At 39.0% G+C, this 19,999-nt stretch overlaps 1 protein-coding gene across 1 annotated transcript; it reads right to left on the bottom strand.

Moving 5' to 3' along the window:
• Positions 1-2,795: 2,795 nt before the first annotated feature.
• On the bottom strand, positions 2,796-4,704 carry LOC147615810 (uncharacterized). Its single transcript, XM_086778413.1, has one exon. The coding sequence runs from the start codon at positions 4,609-4,611 to the stop codon at positions 2,842-2,844; it is 1,770 nt and encodes a 589-aa protein (XP_086634539.1). The 5' UTR covers positions 4,612-4,704; the 3' UTR covers positions 2,796-2,841.
• Between the last annotated feature and the right edge of the window lie 15,295 nt (positions 4,705-19,999).

Below are 19,999 nucleotides of genomic sequence, written 5' to 3'. Positions count from 1 at the left end.
CATCCAATGGTTTCGGGAGTTTGCACCCATCCTTGATTGGTTTGCAAGACACCTTCACGATTGTTAATGGTTTTACCTAAGCCCATCATTCGTAGGGATAGGAGCATTCCTGAAATTCCACTCATTTTGCATGTCCACGCCCAATGAGCAATCTGAAAAAAAGCTAAGTTTGCATTGAGACAACAACACCTTTAGAGCAACGGTAGGCAGGTCTCCTTCCGTGGTTCCAAGACTTAATGTTGAGGGAGTACCTCCCACCCAAGCCCCCACCCATTCGTCCTGAGGATCATCGGATTGAGTTGGTCCCAAGAATAGAGCCTCCAATAAGTTCCCCTATCGCCTATACAAGGCATTGGGGGGCGAGCTAGAACAACAGCCGACCCATTGGATCTATCCTGCCATCATCCTCGCCGTTTGTTGCACCCATCTTATTTGTCCAAAAGAGACGACACGTTTATGCTAGACTACAAGGCACTTAATAAGCTCACCATCAATAATAAGTTCATTCTAGAGCGTCTCAATGGTGCTAAGTATTGTTCCAAGATAGATCTCAAGAGTGGCTACAATCAGGTTTGGATCTTTGAGGCCAACATCCCAAAGACACCTTTGCAGACCGAGCGTGGCCATTATGACTTTGTGGTAATGCCATTCGGACTCGCCAATGTAGCAGCAATGTAGCAGCGCGAGACATTCAATAAGATGATGTCTCGGGTGTTCATTGGAAAGTGTGTATTCATCTTTTTGAATGGCATACTTATCTTTTTGATCGATTTGCTTTGTAGAAGGATCTGACGACCTCCATCTCCTTAGAGCATTCACCCTGACTGGGGCGTCAGATCCTTCTACAAAGCAAATCGATGGCACCCCCACTGCCTCTCCTTACTGGCAGGCCCAGGGGATCCTGACCACCTTCCTCAAGGATTTCTGGCAACAGCTTCTGGATTTCATACTTCTTGTGGTTGTTGGCTCACCGTAGCCTGGCGATGGATTTCATACTTCTTGTGGTTGTTGGCTCACCGTAGCCTGCTGGCGATGGGAAATTGGCTAGCGATCACCGGACAGCCAGCAGTTTGCCGCCGTAGATGCGACGGCCCCCAAGCGACACTACCTTCGGGATGGCCCGAAGGCCCAGTAAGTTTCAGAGACCACAGGCTGCTTTCTTCCGCACTTGGAGCACCAGACCCTTCTTTTCCATGCACAAGGGCATAGTCATTGGCATTGCAGGCCAGACCCTTCTTTTCCATGCACAAGGGCATGGTCATTGGCATTGCAGGCCACCGGTTTTGATTCTCTGCTGTAGCCTCCCCCTCCTCTGCTGTAGCCTCCCTCCGAGAGAGGCCAGTCATGCAGGGAGCCCCCCCTTCATTTTTTTTTGTTTTCTCACTATCATCGACAGGATTGTATTATGCCTCTTGGCAGATTTTCTTTTAGCTAATGGAAGGATCTGTTCTAACTTCTTGCACTCAATTTTCACATCAACATGCACAAGCATATCTGGCATCCTCTAAGGCAGATCATACATCCCGTGATGAGTCTGGTCAAGAAAAAAAAAAAAGCCCCCCATGTTTGAGGTAGATATCAAGGAACATCTTGCCACTTCATGTCTACGACATGAGATAGTATATAGCAGAGACAAGCACTCAGAGTTGCAATATAGGCCTCTGCAAGCAACATAAAATGACGGAGCACCAGCACATCTGCAACTGGTATCGAGGCAGTCAGCCATGTCACAATCAGCAGGTCCCCAGAAACTTCACCAGCAAGAAGTGGTTGCCATAGCTACCAGCAGAGCATCCATGGCAGCAAGTGAAAACCTATTGTCAAACCTAACAAACTTTCATTAAAAATACTTGAAGTTCCCAGATACCATAGGTCCTTGAGCGCACAAGCGCCATGAACACACCCTAAGAAGACAGAACAAGTTGATGCTAGCCCATTCTTCCGCATCACTGTAAAGGTCAAGTTACAAAAAGAAGATGCTTCAGGTGATAGAATCACCATCCTCAAAACATTCAGTAATAATGTGCGTCTCCCTGGAGGAATTATTTCCATTTACCATGCCAGTAACTAACTAGGTGGATAATTAGCATTACAACACTCAAAACTCACTGCTCTGAGAACAGTAAACTGCAGAACACTGACTTTCTAAATAATTTGGATTGCTATAATGAGTTGTCGTTTCATAGTCATCTACATTCTTTTATAAATGCAAGTATTTACTACTGTAAAATTCAAATCACCACAAACATTCCAGAAACCTGATAGGAAAATAGTGATGCTATGCTCAAAATCCATGACAGCACTTCCTGAATATTATATATATATATATATATATATATATATATATATAGAGAGAGAGAGAGAGAGAGAGAGAGAGAGAGAGCAAATTCAATATGTAGTGCATGACATTTCATTCCTATCAACAGTTCTTCAATCCCAATAGTAATTTTCACTGCAAGAGATAATCAAAAGTACACAATAAATGAAGCATGCTTAAATCTGCAATCCCTACATCTTCTAGGTGATAATTCTGAAGATCTATGGAACTATCATATGATGCACAATGTACTTGTAATACAAACATTTGACCTGATTTTTGCCACTGTTACCCAAGTCTTTCTGATGTGTTTTAGGCAGTGTAGAAAACCAGCACACCATATCATGTTAAAAAAACAGGCCAACTTTTGCAAGTTGTAACACAAACTTTTAAAAAACTCAACATTTTCCCTGAAAAAAATAATAACAAAGAAAAAAAAATTGATGATCAAACCATACACTGAAAAATTTGTGACAGATTTTGCATCATAAAATGCAATGTGCTCTTTTATTGATATAATCCTCTCAGTCAAAAAGGCGCCTCCACCAAGATTTGTGACCTTGCGAATCTTCACACCTAGCAATTTGGTTACCTACAAAACCTCCCAGGCATGAAAGTACAACCATGCCTAAAATATTGAGCAAGGGTCCTGCTATTCTCCCAAGAAAGGACCTTGAACCTTTCACAATGCCTTTTCTACATTGATCACTTGACACAATGTTATCTTCACTTTCAAGTTCCAACCCTATGTCTTCTTCATTCAATGAGACAAGAGGCTCAGAAGAAGCTGGCTCACTGTCAAAGATTACTTCAGAATGTGATGGCTCACCTTCATCTCCATGCAATAAATCCATCCTGTCAACATCTCTTTCATTATGTGATGGATGCCCTTCCTCGCCATGCAAGAAGTCCATACTGTAAACATTTTCTTCAGTATATGACGACTCCCCTTCCTCTCCATAAAACAAGCCCATCGAAGCACTGTTCGTTTCTCCAACAAGCTCAGAGAACCTAGGTATTGCTTGATCACCCCTTTGCTGCCGCTTGAGCTCTTCATAATCTGGGTCATCAGTGGGAAGCTCATATCTACAGACAGGACAAGAGTTCCTCATACCAAGCCATGGAACTATGCAGTCTCTATGATAAAGATGTGTGCATGGAAGCTGTGCTGCAGGCTCACAAAGAGCAACTACTTCCTTACAAACGACACACAAAGCAGAACCATCATCTATATTCTCTTGTTTGATGAGGACTGAGGGAAGTGTTTCCACAGCTAACTTGGCAGCTGGCGGAGATCCCCTGTTAGAATCATTATTATGAATGAGCTGTTGGATGAATACCTCGAGGCCTTCTGCATCCAAGTAATCTCCTGGGTTCCCAACATAAGTGTCTCCTGCAGGAACAAGCTGAACGTCGACATACCTTAGAAGCTCCCGAAGATATTCTACTTGTTGACTTAAAAATGGCCTATTGCGTGCCCCCCGGGTTAGAGAAACCCCAATGACATTGTGCTGATTTCTGCCACTTTCAAGCTCTTCATCAATTTCACGAAGCATTTGACCTATTTCTAGGTCATCAATTCCCTCTTCTTGCCTTAAAAAAGTACCATCAACGTTACCAACAGGCATGTTTTGAGCTTCAAGCACTTCAGAGTCATGTCTGCGAACATGCAGATTATTTCCAGCATCATCAACCCCCTCTGCTGCCTCAGAGGGTGTAAAGTCATGATCTGCTTCACCATGTTCGACTTCATCCTCACCATCTGAGTAATTATTGAGATCCAGAAGCCCTGCCTGGACAGAGCCATCATACTGCCTGTAAAATTGATCTTGACTATCACCATAATGCTCTTCGGATCTTTCTGCGATCATCACACGATCGATGTTGGAGAGCTCTGCTGCACTAGATGGGCCTTCAGCTCCTATGAGAACAGCTCGGTCATGGCCATGGAAATAGTGTTCAAGATGTTGGTCGACATACCTTGAAGGCGATGGTTCATTCCTTGAAGAGCGAGCTATGGATTGCATCAACCTGAGCATCCGCTGCAGCGACACATCGGCCTCCTCCGGCACGAAGACATCTGAAATCAGGCCTGGCATGGCTTCTCTTCTACCATGACGGCCTGCATCCTCCATAGCTGCAGCTGAGTTAAGAGCTTCTACGAAGCCTCCCCTGCAGGAGCGGCATATCAATTCGCCATGATGTCCGACAGGCGCTGCCATGACCATGACCTCCATGCCACACTGGTGACACCAGTGAGGATCGATGAAGGGGGAAGAAGAGCTGTCTGCCATGGAAACTGGCCGAGGAAGAACGAACACCACCGGGTTGCAGAGGTGAGGGAAGGGAGAAAAAGAAGAAAAAAGCTGCCCCCAAATGCACGGAAAAGCTCATGTAAGACTTGGTAAGAGGTGGTTCATATGAAAGATGGGGATACCATCAAGGGTATTAGGTACAAGTGATTTTTTTTTCACATTCCTCACTCGGGTTTTTTTTCAAAATCGATTTAAAAAGCCCTTTCTTTAAATGTATTTCTGTAAATTTTACTTCTATGCAAAATTGATTTAAAAAACTCTTTCTCTAAATGTATTTCTGTAAATTTACCTCTGTGTAGCTTCCATGATACTTATTATTATTTTCCTACTATTTTCTTGAGTGTAAATGTAACCTCGTAATAGTTTTTTTTTTTTGAAATATTGATTCTTATACCACCAACTAGTGGCCTGAACTAGCGGCCCACCAAATGCACCAGTTGGTGTGACTACTGTATAAAAAGGTGCTCTACATGTGGCTATTTTTTCGGCCATACTTACTAAGCAGGGTCGATTTTTTACGGGCCTTCTGCACATTTTTGGGTGTTTTGAATGTAAAAACCTTGCAAAAATAATTCTAAGCCGTCAAAAAATGCACGTAAACTGTGACAAACTTGTAGGTTCCCATCCCTTCCATCAAATTCGACGAACAAGGGTTGCCCGTCCTTTTCCATAAAAAGGCAACCCTGTTATTACCAATTCTTGTAGGAACTACACCAATGAGAAATGAGCTTAGCAAAGATTCTCCAAATGAAAATGACCTTGGGAAAGTTTTCATGGTTTTTTTTGGGAAGTTATCTAGTTTTGTTAGTCATGTACGGTGACCCACCCTAATGCAAGCTTTGAAGAAAAACTCGAAGAGAAGGATGGTTAGCTTACAATTTACATAGCTAAAGAGTAGTATAAGCTAGCATACGTCTAGTAATCCTTTTTTTCCTTTAGTTTGAATCAATATTTTTTTCTTGAGTAGTTGTGTTGTGAAAATATGTTTTCCCTTAGTGTTGAGGGGAACATGGATGTGAGGGATGCTTGTTGGGGCTCAAACCCGAGCTTACTACTAGGGAGCCAGGAGTGTGACCCTATTGCCATCAAGAAAACCCCATAAATCTTCTAATCATTAATCTCATCATTTTGTTGCAAATTTAAAGTGAAACTAGGAAAGAGTAAGGGCATGAAATGATGATGTGAGTATCAATCAAGTACAAAAGAGGTTTAAGAGAGTTACCAAAGCCCTCAATAGTTCTAACATTGGCACTTCTTAAGCCAATAATGTGTATTGTTTTTGTTCATACCTAATAGATATTTCTCTTTCCCACCCAAAAATAATAATCAGAGCCATGTTACACATTGGGGCAAATTGAGTAGGGAAAAGGGGGTTGGGGTGAGGTTTGGATTTTTTTTTTGCCAAACTTGAGGTGAATGGAGAAATTGAACAAGATTTTTTTTAAGTTTTTCACTCAAATAGAAGAAAAATTTGACATGTTTTTGTTGAAATACAAAATGAACCAAATTTTTAATAAAGTGCCTAGGATAAGTAAACCTAACTTTTCTCAAACTTTGGATGCAAGGGGAGATTGCCCGTAATTTATAGATTTTGTGAGCAATGTTTAAAGCCCTTAAGTTTTCTTTCCTAGGCTCATACTTGAACCAAAGCTCAATGGAGATCAGATGTACAAGGTCAAGACAAGGCATGGTTTACTTGGCTTAGAAATCCAATTGATTTTAACCTCTTTCTTTTACTAGGGTAAAATTTATTTTATGTCCTCTTATGTTGCTTCAAGCACGCCTCACACATAGAAAATTCATGATTTTTGTTGTCCACCATAAAAGCAACAAAATACCATCTAATAGATATTGTAGTTTACCAAACTTATATATGAAAAAAGGGGGCTTGGGCTCTAACCAAGTCTCAAACCATGGATGATGTCACATACATAGGGTGGTTTAGAAGGAAGGTTTTACTTTACTTATAAATTATACTGTCCTTTTAATATGATAAAAAGTATTCAATGTCTTCTCTTGTGTTCCTCTATTTAGGGATGCTTCACATAAATGAAAGTCTTGATTTATGTAGTCCACATCTTTAATTCCACATGTCTGGTTTGGGGGGGTTGGTTGGGGGGGGGGAGAGAGAGAGAGAGAGAGAGAGAGAGAGAGAGAGAGAGAGAGAGGAAAGGAAAACCATAACTTGATAAGAAAATTGTAGTTTACCTTAGAAACCCAAAATCCTACTCGGCTTAGAAACCCAAACAACAATTCTACCATCGTTTTTTAAAAGATATGTTTTTCCACATCTATATCTTCACACACACAAGTGGGCCATCCCCCCACCCCCTTATAGGTGTCATTATGAGTGTGTTAAAGAATTTTCTTCACCAAGCAGTAAAAACCTCTGTCTCTAAATATTGGAGGTATTTTGTACAAATTTATAAAAATTTGAAGGTATTATATCTAAAACCTTTAATACTTAAATTCTCAAGTAGTTTTCATATTTTAGCAATGCAAAGTACATGTAATTGGGTCACAGTAGGACTCGATGCTTCCCAAATTATCAGAACGGTGGGAGAGACTCAAACTAGTGACCTCATGTGCAACATTTAAGCACTCTAATGCTCGTCGCTACGTCTTAAGATATATTTCACCACATCACATTTTATTAATGTCTTTTCTTGTCTTGTGTTCAATTTCTTTATTCATGCACTCCTCACACATAATAAATTTATGTTGTCCATGGTTCTAATTCCCCAAAATGATGCCTTATGTGCTGGTGAAAAAAATCAAAAACCATATGTAGATTTAGTGTAAGCTATGTTTTATGAAATTATTTGAAAAGATTTTTCACAATAGGAATTCCATCCACATTCCTTATATTAAAGTTGAACAATTAAGAGCATTTTAGTTCACTCATCTTAAACTATGACCAGAAAGCTTGATGAAAAGAAGCATAAGCTTCCCACCAATAATTAGTTCAAATGGAGCTAAACACTTGTCATTAGTTATATGCTAAACCAAAGAACAAGGTGCTCTTGGATAAATCGGAACCCTCCTTTTCATACCTATAAGGCAAAGGATGTCTAACGTAGGATGGGAAGTTCATATGAATGTTAAGCCCCTAAGGACAATTTCCATATACTTAGGTTTTTGGCATGCTTGGCAATCGATTACTACATAGTAGATTGCAAAAACCTATGTGTTGAGCTTGCAACCACACAAATTGAGAGATTTTTTCTTCTTCCAACTTATTTCACTTTTTCATTTCAAACAAGCATGGAAATTGGGAGTGATATACCCAAGAAAGATAAGATACATGACTTTACATTACACGATAATGTCAAAACTAGCAATAGGTATCTTCATGTGTCCAAGTCCCTAAGTTGTTAACAAGACACCTGTAAAGTGAAGAGAGGTATTCGAGAAGTGTCTATCATCCATAATAGAAAATGTGTAAATGCTAATAGGTCCATGTGTGACAACACATTTTTAAGCTAGAGTGGAAGAATGGCTCTTTACTTCCACTTCATGAGTACAAGGATAAGTTAGATGGTCTATGTTGGAGTTGCCTTTAGTATTAAACTTTAGAAATTTTATATGGCAAAAATGTCCATAATAATGTATCAAAAAAACTCTTATTAACCTTTAGGTTGTCTTTGAATTATGCATAAGGTTGGTGAGAGCTACACTTGGAGCAGCACATTTCAAGGAGAAAATATATAACATAGAACCTTGGTTGTAAAGACATCAAAATATCAAACATACGAATTTCCATTGTTTCAAATGAGCTTTCTTGAAAATTTACTACATCACATTGAAAGTGACTCCACTCCATTTTATTGGTAAAAATATAGTCATTTATGAGAAAACACCTTTAAGGGTATTGGTTTTATTATTAAAAATAACCTTAATGACCTTACTTTTGCACATGTGGTGAAATGCTAATAGGCAAGGTAATAGTGCACACATCTATGTTAGGTGATATGGACTAGTCAAAAATAAGAAAATTCTATGGCAACTTCATGTGGGGCATTAAAACCAAACTTATGGTTCAAACATGTAACTAATATGATGCTAGAGATGGCTTCATACATTGTGTGCATGCACGTGTGCCCACACACACGTGCTTATGCCTATGCATGTGTGTGTGTGTGTGTGTGTGTGTGTGTGCACATCATACTCAAGTTTGATGTGACTCATACTCAATTCACGAATCTCCTCCTTACCTTTACCTTCTTACACATCATTCTCAAGCTTTTGAAATCTTTTGATGTGACTTCTTTAAATTTAAAATTGAACATGGGACTAAACCAAAAGTCTCTAAAATGTAAATAAGTGCACCACATCTATCTAATGTATGTGAAGAATCATGTCCTTGTAACTTGTTATGTTGTTCTTGAACTCTACTTATCTACAAACATAAACCATTTTGTTAGCTTAAGAATTATCAAACCAAACCAATTATTTGTTTAAAGCATTAGGGATCCATAAAGTTTATTAAAGTAGAAAACTAACAATAAAATTAATAAGCTAATTATTTTAAGGCATTAGGGATCCACAAAGTTTCTTAAATTAGTGTGCAAAATAACAAAAAAATTAAGCCTGAAGTTTTCTTAGAGAGATGCACAAAAATAACAAAAAAAGAAGGTTAAATATCATCATAAGAAGGAAGCATGAATGAGATGCAAGGAGGCTTTCATTTTGAGTTTTAAAAAACTCAAGTGTGCCTTAATTGAAATAAATTTCTTCTTTAATAGTGTTAGCTAAACATGCGCACTTGATTGACTTCATAGTTTAATCATTTAGTCTTTATATGCCATGTAGTAAATACCACATGGGCAATAAAGAGTTGAGGAAGGAAGTACTTCATCTTTATTTATTACTCATGGCCATGCATATATAATATATAACAAACTTGGAGAAAAGATGTTCTTTGATACATCCCATCAAACCTAACATGAGAAGAATCTGATACATCCCATCAAACCTAACATGAGAAGAATATATAAGGAAGTAGTAAATCTTTTTTAATTTGTGATTACTTGGATACGCTTAGAGAAAAGAAGTTCTTTAATATAACATAAGCTTGGAGAGAATAACCTCACATGAGAAGAATATATAAGGAAGTAGTGGGTTAACTTATTTGTTGGCAAGCATTTGATGATGAGATTTTCTTTTTAGCGAGCTTTTGTTCCATGGGTTTTGCTTATGTGGACTACTTTGATGATATGGCACTTGACATGTCCATGTTAACATGTGACAAGTCCATGTTAGCATGTGACATGGCATGGACATACATGCTATCATAGATATACATTCTATCATGTGCACCATGGACACGAATGCATCATCCACATGATAGCCATACATGATGTCATAGAGCACGGCCTTGGATGATCCATATGTCGAAATGTGCTCTATGTGACCTATTTCTTTTTTATGTTGTCTTGGTGTGGTCTATACAGCCTCTATGTCCCGCACATGGTTGGAATCGGCTCTATGTGATCTCTATATGCTCGATGTCATCATGGTGTTATATTTTCATGGTGCATGTGTGTTCTACATGGTCGAGATAGGTTGTACGAGATCTTCGCATGCTCAGTATTGGCCTATATGGTTAGGATAGGATGCAAGTGACATTTGGTCGGTATATTCCTTGTGTGGTTTATATTGTTTGAATGCTCTAAATGGTCCATATATGTGGCCCTATATGTGCTCTTTATCTGGTCATTGTGCATGTTGCGAATGGAGGTTTCAAGTGATTCTATACATGTGATATTTAAATGGTTCCTACTTCACCTATTTGGTCCTTGAGGTCCATATGGTACGTGTATTATTGAAATGGGTAGCATGTGATCCTTATGTACTTAAATGGGTTACGGTGATCCTTATACATGTGATCTTTAAATGGTCCCTATTGCACCTATTTGGTCCCTCAAGGTTCATATGGTACATGTGTTATTGAAATGGGTTGCTTGTGATCCTTATATGCTTACTATGGCTCTTGTGTGGTTCATATGGTCTATACGATCCATTCAGAGTGGGAATGAATTGTATATTATCTTTATATAGTTGGTATTGTTCCCTCATGGTTTCCAATTGGGTGTCTATATGTTTCATCTTCTCATGGTGTACTATGATGCATGGTCTATATGGTATGTGCTTATAGTATAGCTTCATGGTCCTTATGGTCTATATGGTCCATATGAGAGGTGGGAAGAATGGGTTGGATATCATCTTTATGTAGTTATTGCATAGTGTATATGGCACATGTATGATTCAGATGGTTTACAAGTGATCTTCATGTGCTCATTGTAGCCATTATCTAGTCATTATAGCTGTTATTTGGTCCATTTTGGCAATGGGTTATGTGCATCGCATACCACAACATATGTGATTAGGATGGTCATCCAAATGAAATTTATGCTAGTATATCCCATTATGTTGTGTGTTTCTTTCTCTTTTCTCATAGCATACTTCGTTATATAGTGGTTGAGACTCTGTGTGAAGTGGAAATGACAAGAATGCTCCTTGTATATCATAATCTCCTTATGTCACTGTGTTGAACACTAGTCAAACTGTATTCCAATTAGCTTGGGCCTCGTCCACTATAAAGCCTCAAAAATTGGTTGCGTGTAGACCCATTTCTCATCATCACTTCATTGAGGGATTGCTAGAATTTCACTTGTGCAGCTGCATATTCAACTTTTATCTCACAAGTGGCAATAGTAAGGCTCTCTTGCAAGCTGCAGCATGCACCAATGGCAATGACCAATGGCTTGTTACATCTACGCACCAAAACAACAATGAGCAATGGTTTGCTACATCTATCTTGCCTAAAGGTGGGTAGATCTTATTTTGGTATGTAGCTGGGGTCGTACAAATGACAGGCCACTGTCACCCAATCTTTGACTTGATGGGTGTGGTCGAATTGTAAAGATGAAGATCTCTGATTGCTTGTGCATTACAACCTATTAACAAGATCTACTCCAGAGGCAGGCCTCGTTGTTGACATTTTGAACCCATAGCAAGCCTCTTCATCTGACCCCTCCATAGGAAAGAGGTAACCATGGGAGAATTGATAAGTGATGTCTCTCTTCAATCTTATAAGGTTATCATATCCAAAAGAGGAGCTTCTAGATCCCTCATGAGCAGCAAAAACAATACTAGATAGTCTGCACATGCAAAAGCCAATCAATTAAGCAACGAGTTTAAATCTACATCCAAGGAAGGGAGTGATGTCATCAAGATGGATGAACACATAAGGTCCATGAAACTGGGATAATGTACATACCATTTGGATGAGGGGAAATAGCTCGTTAAGGTATTTGTGTCAAGGTAGTCACCTAGCTCCACCTTGCCCACCACCTGGGTTTCTTTGGCAAATCGACATTTGAACCTTTTTGGCTATAGCATTCCTGTCCATGGCTAGCACCCTAATCACCATCTCTCTTCTATCAACACCTTTGATGTGCCTGGTTGGACCTCATGGTGGTGGGTTCCAAGGTGAATTCTTAGGTAACCTCACGAGGTATATCTTAGTAGATATATGCCTTGCACAATGCCACATGTCCTTAGTCCCTTGCAATAGTGGAAATTGACTTGTCCATCTTCATCTGTTGATTCTCCCAAGACACATATTTTCCTTCTCATTCCTTTGAAGCATGTTCCATTTCTCCTTCCTATTTCGACAAAGTGTGGATAGATATCACTCAAGCATTAGAGCTCCCGAACACAATAACTTCTCCTTGTGGTGCCATAAAAAGACACATTCATAGTTGTGGCTTTCGTCCATAGGTGGTCATTATAGCATACTTCCACTACATCCATGGGAGGTACTTAACCCAATGTTGGTAGGAACGATCCCCATTGTAAACCCTCGGTATCTCTATGACTTGCTTTAGAGCTCCCACACATTGTGACACCTTTGTTAGGATGGTAAGTTTGGTCTGGCACAATGCTTTGGGCAATGAATTTATCTTTACCATTTGTTGAATGCATTGGAGTAAGGTCTATGTCTATTACAACTTCCTTTTTGTAACCTGCCTTGACTGGGGAATCAAGCTCAATTGATGATTATAATGTTGAGCCTGCTTTGCAATGCTTTGTCCTCCCGGAGGGTGATTTCATGTCTACTGCATAGGGAGCAACATGTTCAGCTATGTCCACCACCACCAAATCAATGCTCACCTTAAGACATAAGAAACATCTCCTTCCAAAATGAAATATTACATGTCTTCAAGGTCCTTGTATTTTTATACATACCTTTCACTCCACATCATTATTCCAATTTTTTATATTTCAAATAATTCCAAAATAATTGTTTTCCTTATAAATCCTCATCAAAATATGATCCACATGATTCTCCCAGCAATTCTAACTTATTTCCAATCATTTTCCAACCTTTGGCACATTTTCGATATGTTTTCCGTTGTGCCGCGCTTACACTATTTTGATAATGTTCAAAGACCAAATTTGTTCCTTCAATCCTAAAACACTTCCTCATACTTGGATGGATATTTTTCCTTCAACAATGATACAAGGTTCATTAATTCCACTAGGCTAAGTTTTAATGTGGTGACACAAGGGATGAGGCCTGAAGGATCACTATATTTCATAGGACACTCTTTCACGTGAAATGGAGGTTATGGGACTAGGAATCACAAGATCTAATCATTCTTGGATGTGATTGAGTGAGGGATATGTATTCAATCCTTTACCTTAAGTAATTAAGCCCTCCAAAAGCCCAAAATACATGGGAACAATGTATTTATATGGTGATTTCAATGCAAAAGACATGGAAGATTGAAAGGTTTCTAACAAGATTCAAGTGCCAATGTCAAAAATAATGAAGAATATGGTGACATCTCTGGTTTTTAATGATTTATCATGAAAATAAGTAATACAAACACAAATAAATGGCATATCTTATCAAGAAGTCATTATTTTATGACGTAAATCCATGGAAGGGAACTAGTGAATAAGATGGATGTGTTCTTGTTGTTAATTGTGATTCATTCTTTGATTCTATCTATTATTAAAATGTTCTTTTGATTGGTTTGTTGGTCATAAGATTCCCTAATTAAATGTTGCTCGTAAGAGTACCATTTTTGGTGTGCAGCTAAAGAATTTGCACAATCAACAACCAAGAAGGAGTTGATAGAAAAGTTCCCAAAGAAGGATTTGATGAGAAGATAAAACACAATTAGTAAGTAAGGAAAGTAAATTTAAAAAAAACAAGTTCCCAAAGAAGGATTTGATGAGAAGAATGAAACACAATTAGCAAGTAAGAAAAGGAATTTAAAAAAAATCCTCATTGGTAAAGAAGATTCTTACTCTCTTCAAATAATTCTCCTATGGGAGAAGAGAGAAATGCTAGCTACCGATTAAAGGGTAATTAACCAAATACAATTTAGCATAATCCACTTTGATGCTTGTTCAGGATATTAGAGAGGACAAAGGCCATGAAATTTAATTCCTTGTAAGATAAGTTTTGATAGCTTTATGTTCTTACTGTTGGCCGGTCGGATACCTACCGGATAGCCCCCGAACAGTTGGTTAGACAGCCGGCCCCCGAACGGCCCCCGAACAGCCGATCCGATACCTGCTGGACAGCCCCCGAACAGCCGATCGGATACCTGCCAAGCCGGAGCAGCACCACTGGAATGTCAGAGACGGCACACTTTAACACTAGTAATTAGGTCATCTCTTGTAAATCAGCCATGCTAAGAGCGGTATCTCTATACCACTCTATGACTGGGGGTTAAGTAGTATAAAAGGATGTAATCAGAACTCTGTAAAGGTTGTTGTTATTGAATTATCCCTTTGGAATAAAAGAAGATCATTATGTATCATCTCCGTACATTTGTCAAGTCTGTCTATTTTCTTGTATATTCGTCTTTGTCTAATATTATTTATGGTGAATATATCTGTTAAGTCTTAGGTATTTCATGCAATAATTGGGATCATTCACACGAGTCGATCAGTCTAAGTAATCAGTTCCATTGTGCAGTCGCTTGTAAACCGATAGGTTGTGTCTGTGTCGTCTTCTGCATGGTTCGTATCAGATTGGTGTATTGTGATGCGCACATAACTAGACACACTCAGTAGGTATGATCGGGACAGCGGTCAATCCCCACCAACAGTTTGGCGACCATGATGTGTCTTGTTACCTCTTTGTTTTGCTACTTTGAATCAATTTCCCTTGTGTTCGAATCAATCCTTCAAGTTAGCACGTGAATAAGCTACTTGGCATGGCTTGAAGCTCGGGAACTCTAGTTCGCCAGACCTACAGAAGAACCTATAGTAGTAGAGCTGAACTAGAAGAACAAGAATCCAAATCAGAAGAAGAACAGGTAACCACACCCCCACCATTGTTCATACCAGCACCACCACCCACCACCACATCCCCGCCTTCTGCATTACAACATGCTTTAGCAACCAACCGTCACGCGGTGAAGTATCCCAAGTTCTTCAGGAAATCCTCAAAGGATGTGGATGCTCACATCCTTCTTTTCGACAGTGCCTAGCATGTGAACGTCCCCACCCCAGTGGACTAGAACCTCAAAAAAGCATCTTTTGTCCTCCCGATTTTACAAAAAAAGTACCGACGGTCTCTAGGTTGGTCAGTACGAGTATGCTCATTTTCCCACCTAATCAGAGATGCCTTTCTTCAAAGATTCAGAGAAGATAAGAACTCAATGCATGTGCTTGATAAGCTTTGCCGGATGAACCAGAAAAGCCTCATGGTGGAAGACTATGCTGGTAAATTTTGGAAGCTTCTCCGCAAAAGCCAATCGGCCCATGGAGGAGATCCCCAATTCTTATTTCATGAAGGGCCTCAACAAGCAACTCAAAAGGGCAATAGCTGGTGCCAATCTTGGCACCATGACTCTGGTTGAATCACATGTGAGGGCAGAGCGTGTGTTAGTAGGATCCGTCAAGAGAGCAAGAGCAAGACCAAGAGCAAGAGAAGATCCAAAAGGTCCACTTCCAACTCTTTGGAAGAGGAGGATGATTCTGATCACTCAACTGTAAGTGAGGAATCGGGGAGGAGGAGGATAAAGATTACAAGGCATGGTCCAAGATCAAGAAGGCATGAAAAACAACCAAGGAATTGGCTACAGAGCCATGGCTCCGTTGACCCAGTGAAGGAGCGAAGTCCCCTTCCACAGTCCGATCAGGCACTTGGTGTTCGAGGTGTCAGAATCATGGACATAGAGCCAAAGAATGCGGCTTGAATGAGCTCTGGTGTGCCATTTGCAGAACCGTCACACACCACAGAAGCATGCAGATACAATGGGAGGAGAGCACCTCCACAACTTGTGATCCAAGCCCCCGTGGTGGCAGCCATGCACAACCCGCCCCACCAATGCTCCACTGGATCCTTATTGAAGACCACCATTCCCTCCATGCGGGAATTTTCCTCCCAGGGATGTGCCCGGTTCAATGAGCAGCTTTCACGTGTTTTTATTACCATGCCTGAGGCCATCGAAAATTTGACCGTGAAATCTAGAGGAAGCACAAGGCTGAGGTAAAAGGAGCCCATGCTTCAGTGTATCAGGCCCATCGGTAGTGAATGCCGTGGAAATCCAAGCTGTAGATGAGCAAGAAGTAATCAGGTCGACCACACAGAGGTGATCGAATCAGCAAAACCATGGCGGTGACAAGATCCATGCAACCTGAGACTCCGAAGGCGGAGAAAGAACCACCCTCAAATAAGGGGGGGAAGCAGAAAGTTGTCACCTGGAAGGAGCATAATAAGGTACGGATGGAGGTGTCTATTTGGGTGGAAAGGCAGCAAGCCAGAGAGGTGCTATGAAAAAAGGAGCCAGAAAGGCCCAAGCCAATCTGTTGGAAAGAACCCGAAGTTAGTATACTAGTGATAAACGCGAAGTGCCCTTGCCACAACCAGATAGGACCTAGGAGAGAGGTGCGGAGATACCACGACCAAAGAAAGGTGTGGAGAAATCGCGGCTAGAAAAAGGTGTGGACGCACTGAAGCAAGAGGAAAGCCGAAGTGGGGTCAAAGAAGTAGAAACCCAACCATACCATATGTGGGAAGATTTGAAGCAGTAGTAGAGCCGATTTATATGTTGGTGGAATAGCTCCTCACATTGGTACCGAACTTCAAGGAGCATTTGCTATGCTCCTTGATGCCTCAGGAAGAGAAGACAGCACCCTCGCAGCCTCTGGAAGCCATGCACATAGACAGGATAGAAACTCCGCTGCTCGCGGGTCCACTATAAGTAAACTCTCTATATCACGTGCATTTAAGGCCTATTTTCCGTAATCCCTAGCAAAAGGTAGCCCAAGTCACAGGGTACACAGTAGTGGATGCCTAAGGGTCAACTTGGAAACCAGCTCTATAAGGATGAGAAGGACGTCAATAAGGAATCAATAAGAAAGGTTCAAAGAGGAGACAAGGGACATAAATCTCCTTCACAGGTAAGTTGGCGATACTCCAAACAAAATAGCACTCCATAAAGCCTTCGTAAGTAACGGGTTCAAAAAGAATTGCTAATGGCATGTATCATCGCGAAGGGCATGGGGTGGGAAAATGCTGTGTACGGGGGGGTTTTGTACATGCCATTTTCGTACCCCTCTGGCCCTCCTAAATGTTTTTGTAAAATTTTTCCTGAAATTTGAAGGTTTTTATGAATATTAGAATTTAAATCCCTTAAAATCGACCGTAGATCAAAATTTCTATTAGGATAGAAATATCATGGAATTAAGATGCTCTATAGGCAACCCAATACATCATGAAGTTGGTCTCCTTAAATGGTCTTTTCCCAAAGTGAAGAATGCAGGGGAAGGAAGATGATGTAAATATAAGACATAATTGATTTTAAACCTTCAAAATCAAAATGCATGTAATTTTTTATTTCCTTTGTTAAATTAAGGAAAATTAGAGATCAAAGGGATGGCCTTGTACATCTTCATGTGGTTCTCAATATCTTTCTGCATACTCACTGATTACCAAATTGAAGTTATTTTTTAAATTTCCACCATTTTTTGTGGTTAATTAGGGGCTAAATAAGTTATTCTCATTCTAGTAGAGGGTGTAAAGCTATCAAAATCGTGATGGCTAGAGGGGTGTGAAAATGCTATATACAGGGGCCTCGTACAAGCCATTTTCGCACCCCTCTGGCCCTTCTAATTTTTTTTATTTTTCTCCCTAAAATTTGAACACACCATTTTATATGATTAATTAGAACTAAAGAAGTTATTCTCAATCTACTGGAGGGCGTAAAGCTATCTAAATTGTGATGGCCAAAGGGGTGCAAAAATGCTATGTACGGGGGCCTCGTACTACAGACTATTTTCGTACCCCTCTGGTCCTTCTAAAAATTTTTGTGGTTTTTTTCCTAAAATTTGAAGACACACCATTTTATATGATTAATGAGAACTAAAGAAGTTATTCTCATTCTAGTGGAGGGTGTAAAGTTATCTAAATCATGATGGCCAGAGAGGTGCGAAAATGCTGTGTACGAGGGCCTCGTACAAGCCATTTTTGCACCCCTCTGGCCCTTTTATTTGTAAGATTCCTCCTCAACCTAAATATTGAATAATCCTTTACTTCAATCCCTTGTAATCATTCTATGTTTCTGAATACAAGAAAATATTATTTTTTCTTGTTTTGCCTAGTGAGATAAAATTTTCTAGAGAGTGGTAAATCAATATTGAGATATTTTTGGATATATAAATTCTACAAATATCAAAAATATGTTTCCTTGAAACAAAAAATCAAAATAAATTTTCCAAGGTGAAATTGGAATTAATTAAAAATGATTTAAAAGACCTTAGCATAAGGGTCAAGATTTTCTGAAAATTTTGGATAATGGTCCAATTAAGGTTCCTATGGACCAATAAGATTAATCCAAGTGTTGGGATGAGATAAATCCAATGAATAAAAGAAAATACCCAAAAATGAGTAAATGCCCACGTAAGATGAAGAGTTGACTAAGTACAAGATTTATTAGTTAAAAATTATGAAATATCAATAAAAAATGAGATATTTTGGAGTAATCATTCATTTTTGACACCTTGGTAAGGAAAAGGGGGACCTTCAAGGAGGCACCTATTTCACATGTGTGGAGGAGTTTTAAACTAAAAAATAATAAGATATTTTTATCTCTTCTCTCTCCTAGATCAAACCAAATCAAAAAGGGAACCAAACTGGTCCAAATCTTGTCCAAATTTAGCCAAACTAAAGCTTGAAAATTCTAGAACTTAGTTGGACTCAGTTAGTGGTCTCCCTCACCTATAAATAGACCCTCATTCTTTTGTATTCTCATTTGTGAACTAAACTATGCTGGTATTACTCTAAGATAAGCTTATTTTCTATTATTCTCTAAAAATCCTCTACAAATTGAAGAGATTGGAGCTTCTCTCTCTCTCTTCAACCTTCCTTGGAGTCTTCATCAACATACTAAACCAATTGATTGGTTGGGGGCCTCTCCATAGACTAAAGAATCAAGCAAATTAAGAGGTAAAGTGTGGTTTATGGTCTTTTTTCTTAATCTCAAAATGTTTCTCACTCCTCAACCCCTCTCAAGTTTGAGAAGCATTCAATTGAATGGCTCTTTAATGCAATTGGAACTCTCTAATGAATTTTGGTGATAAATCTTATAAAGTTTCCATTTATGCTTAAATTAAAATATTTTTAAGCATATCTCTCTCTCCCCCCTAAAGAATGGTCATTCCTATGACCTATTCTATATTCAAATGATGCTTCTCATGAAGCAATTCTCAAATCTAAAAGTAAATTCTATGCTTCTCAAATAAGAGGCCAAAGAAGTGGCTTTTTAATGCTTGTATGCTATTTAATTTATGAAAAACTTAGGAATCAAGTCCATAATTGGATAGTGATCCAAATAATAGTTATTCTATCATATGGTATTATTAAACTTTATGTTTTCAAAATTATTGAAATTTATCAGTAATAGCAGTGGAGCTAGTATGGTAAAATTTTTGAAAAATTAACACATAAATTATTTTCATACATAATATGAAAAGAGGACTTCCTACCATATTCTAGGATTAATCATCCTAGATCAATTGAATAATTCTCATCAATAACCATGGAATTTTTTATTTTTATGTTTATACATAAATAGTTAATTAAAAAAAGGAGAAATTTCTAGTAATTCATTTTTATAATAAAAGAGAAATTCCCATGACAATAGAAATCTTTGTATTCCAATGAGGAAAGAGAAAAATTGGAATACCAAAATAATGGATATTTTATTTAAAAATTAAAGAAAAAAGTTAGTTAAATTTATCTTTTTGCATAGATAAATTTAAATGATGAAAGAGGAATTCCCACCATAATTGGAATTCAACCATTTAAATGAGAAAAATGGAATTTCTAGTATAA

Source organism: Cibotium barometz, chromosome 39, assembly GCF_041138505.1.
Source record: "Cibotium barometz isolate CiBa-2024 chromosome 39, ASM4113850v1, whole genome shotgun sequence".
In the NCBI taxonomy this organism is placed as follows: domain Eukaryota; kingdom Viridiplantae; phylum Streptophyta; class Polypodiopsida; order Cyatheales; family Cibotiaceae; genus Cibotium; species Cibotium barometz.
The sequence above is the reverse complement of the archived record's forward strand: the minus strand, read 5'-3'. Positions and strand labels throughout refer to the sequence as shown.